Source organism: Crocodylus porosus, unplaced genomic scaffold, assembly GCF_001723895.1.
Source record: "Crocodylus porosus isolate Cpor-Errol unplaced genomic scaffold, CroPor_comp1, whole genome shotgun sequence".
Taxonomy (NCBI): domain Eukaryota; kingdom Metazoa; phylum Chordata; order Crocodylia; family Crocodylidae; genus Crocodylus; species Crocodylus porosus.
Genome location: NW_017728911.1, coordinates 4,476,689 through 4,487,284, shown reverse-complemented (window position 1 = coordinate 4,487,284; position 10,596 = coordinate 4,476,689). Strand labels below are relative to the sequence as shown.

General features: G+C 46.9%; 1 protein-coding gene across 1 annotated transcript in view; it reads left to right on the top strand.

Moving 5' to 3' along the window:
• The first annotated feature begins 3 nt into the window (after nt 1–3).
• The window catches only part of ARID3B (AT-rich interaction domain 3B), a 45,893-nt gene continuing 35,300 nt past the window's right edge, over nt 4–10,596 (top strand). Inside the window, exons 1-2 of the mRNA XM_019533307.1 lie at nt 4–58; nt 3,818–4,473. Of these exons, the coding sequence (XP_019388852.1) occupies nt 3,904–4,473 (570 nt within the window). The 5' untranslated portion in view covers nt 4–58; nt 3,818–3,903. The remainder of the gene's footprint in view (nt 59–3,817; nt 4,474–10,596) is intronic.

Below are 10,596 nucleotides of genomic sequence, written 5' to 3'. Positions count from 1 at the left end.
GGACGGGCGGAGTCTGCGTTCGGGCCTGGAGCGATCTGAGCCCCGCGCTGCCGAGCAGGTAACGGCCCCGCGCCCTCGGGGGTCCCCGCAGCTAGGGGTGTCAGGTGGAGGGGGGCAGAGCTGGTACTGGCGGGTGAATGGGTGGCTCGGCTGGGGGGTCTGGGGGCCTGTGGGTAGCAGGGGCAGGGCCTGGCGGGGAGAAGCTCTGCCCGGGCCTCCCCCACTGAGGCCCCCCCGTTGGGGCATGGACAGAGCAGCCTTGCCTTCCTCTTCAGGCGCTGCCTCCCCTGGGCCTTGTTCTGCTGTACCCCCTGGGGCCGTGTCAGGCTCAGCCTCCCCCCACCCCCACTCCGGACAGTGCCAGCTTCATTTCTGAGACCCGCTAGAGCCGTTCGCCTGTGGCAGGCAGGGACATCGGGCAGCCCGCAGCCAGGCAGGACAGCTTAACTGCTGCCAGTTCCTCTCTGAAACGCTGGGGTTTATCTTGTGCTCAGCATTCGCCCTCCTCGTAGTGCCAGCGATGCGAGGCAGCCTCGAAAGGACCTCAGGGCACCCCGCGCAGACCCCTGGCTGAGGGTCACCAGTGCTGGGCGCTGGCATGGAGGTGCTCCGCAACCCAGCACATACGGTTTTGCAAAAAGCCAAGAAGGAAATATTGCCAGAGTCTTTTATGCGTGAAACCGAGAAGTAATTAGCTACACGTTAGCCAAAAGCTAATTAGTTGAGCATTCAGGGGAGCGGGGGTTGATTGCAGGTTCGCAAGGGCCTCGATGCCCCTGCGTAGGTTGTCTTGTGAGAACCTGAAATCTACACAGGTTTTTTTCATGGCCCGTGCTGATAGGAATGGACACCTCAAGGCTGAAAAACAGGATAGAGGCTCAAATCATTGACAGTGATCGAAGGTAGCAACAGAAAAGCACCCAGAGACATTCAGAAAAGAACAGCGCCCTTTTTTGTGGTCTCATCTCACTTTTTGTTAAAAATATTTGTCTTTATTGACTTAAAAGTCTTTGGAGAGTTGACCGTCTTCATAATTATGCAGATACTTGGCTAGGGTGTGGTTACCGTATGCTGAGTGCATTTCTTTGGTTCAGGAGGCCCTTGGGTTTCACATTTGTGTCTAATCAAAACACACAAGAGCAGGGAATAAATCTTGCCGTAACCCGTCATGTGTTATTGTATTTGAACTGCATGCAGTGTACTGGAATGGCATCCCAGGGTGTGCGTTGCTGTACCTCAGGTGTGTTTACCTGGCAAGTTAACCTCATACCACGTCACTTATTTAGTACACTATACTCCAGGCATGTAGTAACTGCACACCCTGCTGTATGTCACTGATCCATGATAGATGACACCCTAACGTGCCTCAGGTGCAACAATACACAATAGGGTGTACAAGGGGTGCTTGGGGGAGGGGGGGAGTTTTATATTATATATGTGCACCTTATACCAAACCTGGTTTGTGGTTAGTGTTGTGACCCATATTCCAGACCATTGTTACTGTTCCCAAGATGTGCCTGCATCTAGCTTCGGTTGTGTATTGCACGTGAGAGGTTGGTGCAAGGAATTGGCTGCCAAGTTGTGCATTATTGTTCCTCCACTGTTATTCCATGTGTAAGCGAAGAATATATTTATGTACATGATTTAAGAATGCTGCTATACCTGTCACTGGAATGATTTCATTTTTATGAGCTAAATAGCTGTATAGGACGAGAGAGAATTTGCAGAGAAAAATGCCTTTGGTATTATATACAGGGAGACTTTAATTCCATTTCATTTTCTTAAGTTTGTAGTGTATACCAGTGGTTTTCAACCTTTTTTGGACCAGTATGCATTTGTAGACATAGATGGGCAGTCCCAGCCCAGAACCCCTTGCTTCTGACCTGCTGCCCCCCAGGCCTCAACCCCCCAGTGTGTGGGGCAGTGGGGGGTGGGGGAGGCGTCTCCAAGCAGCCCCTTGCAGGCTTGAGCTCTGCCAGCCTGCAAGGGAAAAGTCACAGTTTCCCATGTTTTTTTTCCTTTGAAGGAGAATCCATTTTTAAAGTTTGTTCATGATGCTTTCATATATTTTTGCGACCCACTTTTGAGTCGTGACCCATAGATGGAGAAACATTGGCCTATACTAGTTAAGTATCTCTAAAAATAAATAAATAAATAAATAAAATAATTAAAAAAAAAAATCTAGGGGCTTCAGCAGACTTTCTTTCTTCCTCTTATTTTGTAGCGTAAAAACTGGGCTGGTCTTAACATCTTTCTTGTTTTAGTCATAGAAATGTCTTGAATGGATAGTCTTAGCAAAATATTTTCTTTTTTAAGGAGCTGTGTTTGGTCAGCTTCTATAATATGATGCTGATTGTAGGAGAGATGGAGGAGAAACTCCCTAGCATGTTTGTAACGGGCCTTTCCTTTGTTTCTCCTCCATTATTGCCTGGGTTCTGGTTTATCTCATTAAGTCTTGAAGAGCTCATCTAACTGGCGAGTGAGATGTATTTCACTGTCTGAACTCTGCAGTCTGAAATCCACAAATCCCACTTCATCTTTGGAAAAAAGGAATACTGTCCTTTTTCTGAGATTTGCCTGGTGCCTTAGCTGTGCATCTCAGCAGCTAGTCAGCTTTTTTGATCTTGAGTTGGAATGAAGCTGTTTCTAAGTCCTGCACCACCTGGGGATTGGGCTGTCGGAGATTGTTAACATTTGAGATTGAGATGTACTGGCAGAGTTAGGCACTGAGATGGGAGAGGGAAAACTTTCCCAGTGGTTGACTAAACAATTGGGCCTAGGTTGATCTTTCCCCAACTTCCCCAGTTTACTTCAAGGCATAAAAGATGGAAGGTCCTGGGTATAACCATAAGCTGCATTTGACTGAAAGACCTGGAGGCAAAGTGGTGGGGCTACTTGTGGCAGGGGAGCTGTACCACAATGTTGCAAACTCCAAAGTAAGGTGAGTGTAGGGTGCCTCAAAACTATAGGCCCCACTGTTTTGTGGGTACTCCTTGGTTGCAGAAAGGCTAAAGGACATCACCCTGACAGAAATGTGCCCTCCCTGAGATGTTAGGCAGTCCATAGCAGTTCTCACCTGTTGTTCTCTGACATAAGCTACGACCATCAAGGCACTGAGCATCTGGACTCGGTCTGGTCTTTGGATTTTCTCTTACTGGTCTAAAGGGTGGATGGTAGGTCTTGGGCAGCATCCGTTCCTCCATACTTTTGCCTAGGTGTATCCGTGGAGGGTGTTGGTGACTAGACCTCTTACATGTACACCATGATCCAGAGGATTGAGGGTTGGCTACTAATAGAGACCTGTTTTTATGACTGTCTCAGCACTTTGAACTCTGGTAAAATGTCAAAAACATGACATAACTAACAAAGGCAATGGTATCTGGTGAAATAATGGAAGGGGTTTTTTTCAAGTGCAGTGGTTATTCAGTGCAGTTCCATCAATTCTCCAATACGAGGAGAAGGGAAATATAAATAAAAAACCTAGTATGTTAAGTTAGGTGGTGTGTGTGTAGGGGGCAGGGAGTGGGGATTGAGATTCAGTAGAGAAAAAGCTTTCGGGGCAGGGAACAGAGGCTTTTCAGGTGGTGACTGGAGTTTGTAATCTGTGCTTATGCTAAATGTGCTCAGCTTGAAAATACAATTAAACACACTGAAAATCGAATGCAAGTTTGAGCCTGAGGCTGCTGAACTCAAGGCAGATTGTTTCACGGTCTCCTGAACTGGAATGAGTATTGGCCTTGGAGCCTGCTTAGCCTCCTACATGGAGAAAGATGAAAGCGTTCTATATTCATACAGACAACTGTTAATTCTCTTTCAGATTCTGTTGATCTCTGGAAGTTGGGGCTTGAACCCTACTGGACTGAGAAGCACCCCCACCCCTTTCCCAGCCATGCTAACTGCAGGATGAAGCTCGAAGCTGTTGTGGAGCAGCTGCAGAAGCAGCAGCAGCAACAGCAAGCTCCTCTGCAGATGGATTCCAGAGAGAGACAGCAGAGGCAGATCAGAGAGGCCCAAATGCTGTATACTCAGCAGCTGGCTGCCCAGCAGGCTGTTTTAGCAGCCACATCTGGCAGAGCTTCAGGCGGCTCCGCTGTTGGCCCTCTCGCCAGAGTCCCACCTGTAGCTGGGGCTGCCCGAGCTTTTGATCAGAGCAGCATGAACTCTGATCCTGAGGAGGAGGAAGAGGAAGATGAAGAAGAGGAGGATGAGGAAGAGGAAGGGGGTTTGGAAGGTGGAGATCTTGAGGATGGCACCGAAATGACTGGGAAAGATGCATGTTCTGCTTTGAAGTTTTTTCATTCTCCCAAAGTGGCCCATCACAACCAAAGAGTGGCTTCTACCTCTAATCCTACCCCAGGACATCAGCGAGGACAGCCGGTAAAGGAAGAGCAGGGTAAAGACACTACTAAACAACCATATTCAGGTTCCCCATCTGGGCGGCAGCCCTGGAGACTGGATGAACAGCTCAAGCAGGTCAGTGTGAATGGAGTTTCTCTCTCAAGCTTTTCTTTTCAAAGTGAGCCTAATACCTGTTAGCTCTATAAGCACAGATTTCTGGTAACCCACAGAAATAGTAAATGAAGGCCCCTTATCTGTGGGTCTCCGATTTTTACTTTTAGCCATAGCCCTTGCATATCAGAGATGAGTTGGTCTATGTGACTCATTTGTCCTTCACCTTTCTGCTTAGGCTGTCAGCAAGAGGCTGACAAATGCTATTTGTTGTAATTGCTTTTGATGCAGACACCTGCCTGGTAGTATCTGACTCAACTTATTCCTCCCAGACCATCTGCAAACCCTCAATAAAGACTTCCAATCACTGCAAACTCAGACTGGATTGGAGCCTGCGTTCTGGAATGTGGGGAAAGCTCCATACCCCACCAGTGATTCTGTGAATCAGCCAGACCATTTTATAACTCATGAGTGGGAGGAAAGTGGTTTGCTTGCTATTGTATTCTAACAGCTGGGATGCTTAAAATGAGTTTAAAAGGATAATTATCAGTGCTTGAAATATGTCCGTAGTGCCAAGAATTCTTTACTTGGTTGTGTTTCATGATAAGTGGGTATATTGTTAACAAACATAACACAAGGGTGCTTTAGGCTTTAAATCAGTGGATCTTAACTCTGTTGGGTGCGGCTACAGTTATAGGGATTTTGAGACTGGCACTAACACGTGGTAGGTTTAGATTTGTGGGTTGGGTTTAGCAACCCTTTGCTGCAACCAGTACAGTACAGAATGTTTCCACTGGGGACTGCTACAATTTCAAAGTTGAATTCATTCTGCCTTTCGCTCTAGGCAGATAGAATTTCTGAGGAAGCGACTAGAAGTAGGAAGACTGATTTTTTTTCCTTAGTGATGAACTATAAATAGTAGACTTTGATTGTTTGCTATGAGCATAGATCATTTCAAATCTCCTCTTAAGAAACCGTTGGTTGGAGGCTTCAGCATTTTGCTTCACGATGAAAAAATGTTCTTTGCAAGCTTTTGGGCACAAATGCCCTTCTTCAGGCATTGGGAGACTGCAGAGTCTCCCAGTACCTGAAGAAGGACTTCTGTGCCCGAAAGCTTGCAAAGAACTTTTTTCCAACTATTTAGTTGGTCTAATAAAAGATATCACATCTGTACAAAGAACAGTGCCTGCTTGTGTCCTTAGACCAACACAGTTACAACCAACAGCCTTGCTTCATGATGACACGGGAGGCTTTTCAATGAGGAAGAATTTGTTACCTTCAGAACTTTGTATCAGGCTTGAGCTCCCGCATAAAAAAAACATGGTCGTCTCACCCAGTATTTCCAGCAGTAAGACCACGCTCACTAGTTCCCATATTGATGGTCCTGGCAGGATTCTGTGCAAGTGACTGAGTTAGCGGTAAGCAGGATTCCTACCTCCAGCATTGTAGTGTTTAGCAGCCAGCCAGCTGCTGCTCCTTCTAGGCATTTGATGCTCAAGAGAGGTTGGTTTGAGTGAGGAGTTATTCAAACTGCTCTAAGGAAATTGGATGGGTGTGTCAGTCAGGTGACTGGCACCGGAGAAATTGCTTCAGCCCTTGCTAAAGCACAATGTGGTGGCTGATGGGAAAACTGGTTCGTTTTTCCAGTCTCTCAGCAGGGTGTGGCTGGGAGGTCTCTGACAGCACAGTCAAGCCAGTGTGGCAGAGGGTACAAGCAGGGCTAGATTAACACATAGGCAAACTAGACGCATGCCTAGGGCTCTGAGCTGGGGGGGGGGGCAGTGGTGGCACGAATGGCCCCATCTGCTTCCCTTCCCTTTCCTTTCCCTCTGCTGGCCTTGCTGCCAGTGGCTGCTTCCTAGCGGCGGCTCCAAGCCCCGCTCCCTGTGGGTGGCAGCACCAGGGTGGGGAAAGGGGCCTCGACCAGCCCGGGTCCCACAAATTTGTTTGCCTAGGACTCACTAAGGGGTTAATTCAGCATGAGTACAAGCCTGGAAGTGTAGGCTCCTCTCTTTGGTAGCCACTTGATTAGAAAACTAATTTCAGACTGTGAGACTGGGTCAGCACTTCACTGACTTTGGACAAATTATTTCTTTGTGGTTCGGTATAGTGTACTAGGCAGCATCACATGAAGCTTACTAAGGCAGTGGGTTTGATTCCCTTTGTGCTTCCCTGACAAGAGGGAAAAAAAGACTACAAACTGGTCAGATGTAACTTGAGAAAATACGTCTGCTGGAAGATAGGTCCCTGGGTGCTGCAGAGCCATTGGTAGAGCTGTACATATATGTGCAGTTTGTTGTATTTCAACCATCCTACAGCCTTCAGGAGGCTTTTGCAGCCTAGTGTTGTGGTGGAGCAGCCAGGCTGCTTGTTCTAGAATTCGGGAACTGCAAAGATGGCTTAAAGTTGATTTTGTTCATCAGCCTTCCACGCTGCTGTGTTGCATGGATATCTGTTGTATTCAGGAATCTGGCCCGGTGTTTGTAAAGCACTTTAACATATGCTGATGAAAGGTACTACACAGGTACAAAATTGTAATGGTGCTAAGGAAGCACATTTAGTTGAAGTAGGGCCAGGCTGTCTAACTTCTGAGTGGGCAGAACCTGATGGCCACAAGCGACATGCCGTACAGACCATGTTCCTCCTGGGCCACATGCCCTGCCAACCTGCATAGACCCACCCTGCCATGCCAGCACCCTGTGTGGGATCTATGGATCCCCCTGACAGTAGGCTTCCCTGGCCCCACAGGCTGTTTCACCTTGTCCCCAGGGTTAGGGGCAGGAAGTGGAAGTTGGGGAAGGGAAGGGGAGAGACCAGAGACCTCAGCAGGAGCAGCTGGAGAACGATGGGGGCATGGCACCAGAAGGCCAGGGAGCACAGGTTGACCTCTCAGGGACTGCATCTGGCCTGTGGGCTGCCATTTGGACAGCCCTGAAGTAAGGAAAGTGTTGAGGGTTGAACTTTTTCCATCCACATTTGTAGTTTGTGTTTGAAGTATGAATATGTAACTGTGAGATATCACAATCTTACCTGGTAACATTCACATTTAAGATACCAACGAGTAGCTTGATCTCTGAAGGCAAGAAAGTACAGTTGGACACTTTTCTTTTGGTATTTAAAAGCTCCCCTGAGCCCTTGTTTTTTGGGTGTGTAAAATATCTTATATTTGTGAGGTGTTTAAAATGATCTGTGATGTCCTTTATGGAATTAACTGCATTGCCATTTACATCTCTTACCATTTGCAAGCACTTTTCCTCCTGTCTTCAGAAACAATATTTAGGAAAGTTGTTTTGTGTTAAATTCTGCAGGGCCTTTTCATTAGACATTCAGTGGAGTAAGTGGCTCTTTTTGTACAAGTTTTAAAGATGGCATTATTGGAAATGGGTTCATAAATGATTGCATTGTAAGCCTTTTTAGTGTACAGGCAGTGCTTTGCTAGTTTGGGACATCCTGAGGTCATTTTATACTGGAACATAACCACGCAGTGATAGGGTGCAATATATGCTTCCTTACCCCTCACTTGAAGCTTGAGGTCAGCTGGTACATCAGGATTGGGGCCACAGCCTGTTGCATGCCTGAAAAAGGTTAAGTATCCTTGATCTAGTATCTGCATTGTGGCTGTGCTCAAACCTACACTGGGTACAAGGAGGAGGAGGAAATCCTTGCATGCCTGACCGCCTTCCCCACATTTTTTACAGACTACAGGACTGTAAGGTTGGAGCTTACAAAGTCGCTTGAACTTAACACAGCTTTGTTTGCTTGCTTCCTTATTTTCTCATCAATGATGTCAGCCCAGCTCAGGAGAGAAGTTGGCCACAGCTGTAGCCAATGAGAAGAGCTGTTTTAATTTGTTCAACTCAAACATCTTGTAAGGGCCTACCCATATTTTAGTTGTATTTTCAGCTCAGCAACAAGTCCGCAGATAAAGGATCATATTTTCAAAAGTGCCTAAGTCCCACTGACTGGCAGCTTAGCCCCTAAATCACATTGATGCATTTTTCTCAATTGTTTGAAATACTCTACATCAGGGCTGTGCAACTGCCAGCCTGCCGCCCCCCCAGGCAGTTATCTAATGGCTCATGGGCTTCTGCTGGGGTGTCACTAGCTGCTATTATTGCTAGGATCTCTGGGCTCCCTCCAGCTTTTGCTTCCTGCTCCTGCCCTTTGGGAAAGGGAGCTGCAACCCAAGGGTCCCAGGAAACATGTGGCTTGAACAGCGAGGCCAGGGAGTGGGGGGCACAGAGAGGGAGGATAGGTATGGGAAGGGTCCCACAGAAAGGGAAGGGAAGCTGTGGCCCACGTGATATTCAGTTCCCCAGGGTCTGGCTTTTGCTGTCAGCTCTAGAACATGAACATGGTTGTGCTGATTTCTCCTTTTGAATGTGATTGTTCCCTCTTGATTGACTGGGGCCTTCAGGAGGAGCACTGGCTTTGCTGCACGAGACTGAGATTCTCTGGTAGGAGCCTAATACTAGGGTGGCAGAAAGTTGAAAAACAGCATTGATGTCTGGCTGCTCCGAGTTCCTATTCAGACTCGGACAGCCGAGTAAATAATTGTAGAACAAGCCATCGGACAAAAGAGCTGGCTCAGCTTATGACACAAGGGCGGTGGGAATCCTGTCAGCACAAAACAGCGAGGGAGTGGAGCGGCTCGTCAAGGGCTTGCAGTCCCAGAAGGAGGGTGGAGAGAACCAGGCAGCTCCCTCTCTCCTAGTGCTGCTCAAATCCTGTGTAAATCCATCACTGCTTAGATAGCTGAGAGCTCCCACGGCTTGGGCAAAAAGGACCTGGTGGACTGCCCGTCTTTATCCAAAGAGAAATGAGATTTTAATTCCGCAGAAGAAAATGACGCTTTTTAGCAGATGGTTGGGTGTGGGTTCTCATCTAATTTTAAGCATAGCTGGGCAGCCTCTCTGATTACCAGGGAGAGCAGCAGTATGGAGACAGGATTGCTGCTGGATCACTTTGACTGCCTGTTCTCCAACTGATGTCCCAGCGAATCCTTTTCACACTCAGAAACACTTTCATTATTGTGATTAGCAAGATTCCTACTTTAGTTTTTGCAGAGAATATAAATTAGTCCAAGATCCTCAGCTGCCTAGTGGTATTTAGTGCCTTTGCTTATGGGCATTTAACTCAATGCCTTAAAGGGGCTTGAGTTTCACAAGGTTGGCGCACTTTTTAACAGTTACACCATTTAAAGATGTTTCAGGTTGGATACTCACAATCATTCCCCTTACATGTCTTCCGAGTTGACAGTATGCCTTGTTTATTCATTATCCTGCCTTCTCTGAGAGTTTTTAATGTTTTGTTTTGGGGGTTTTGGGGAGGGGGTGAGGATTTTTTATTATGAATTCCAGTGCATGGATCCTGTGCTTGCTCGTACCCTCTGCAACCTTGTGTGTGTGATTGATTATAAAAGCCAGAATTGGCTTGGGTGTCAGTCAGCCTTTAGAAATGCCTCTGGATTGTCTGTCTGTGTGCCAATTAACTGGTTAAGACAGCAGGATCATGGGTGGGAAAAGCATGGGTGTGTGATGTTCTTACATTTCCATTGTCTGTCCCTTCAGAGTGATTTCAAGAAAGTGGCCACATGCCACACTGCATTTTATAATCCAGTAGCCCAAGTTATAATCTTTTCATGGACACCTAAGGAGTCAGGAGTCCTAGTCTTCCACATTTTTTTCCTGTATATTCCTGCGCTGCACCGACCTGTGTGATTAAAGCAATGCACAGTTGAGAGTGTTCATAAGGAAGGCTAAGCAAAAGGGGCACCTGATGTGCTCTGAGTATACGAAAGTCATCAGGGTTTTTATTTGTTTACCACAACTTGATGTTGAACTCGCTAAAATATGGTTCAAGAATCATCCTCAAAGCCATACAGGTTCAATTGAGCTCTGTTCTATAGAATTATTTCTGCTAGTACAAAGTTTTGCCAGGCAACAGCAGGCAAATTATGATAATTATAACATGGTTCTTACCAAGCTTGAGAACTTGGAGCTCGGGGCAGCAATACTGATCTTATCGGCATTTTGTGGTACAACAGCTCTCTTTATAGTAGCTTCTGTTTCACTTCCCAGGGTTCAGCTCCACCCACACAAGGAATTTCTTCTGATTCTCTGATAATCCTGAAATTGCTGCCCCCCC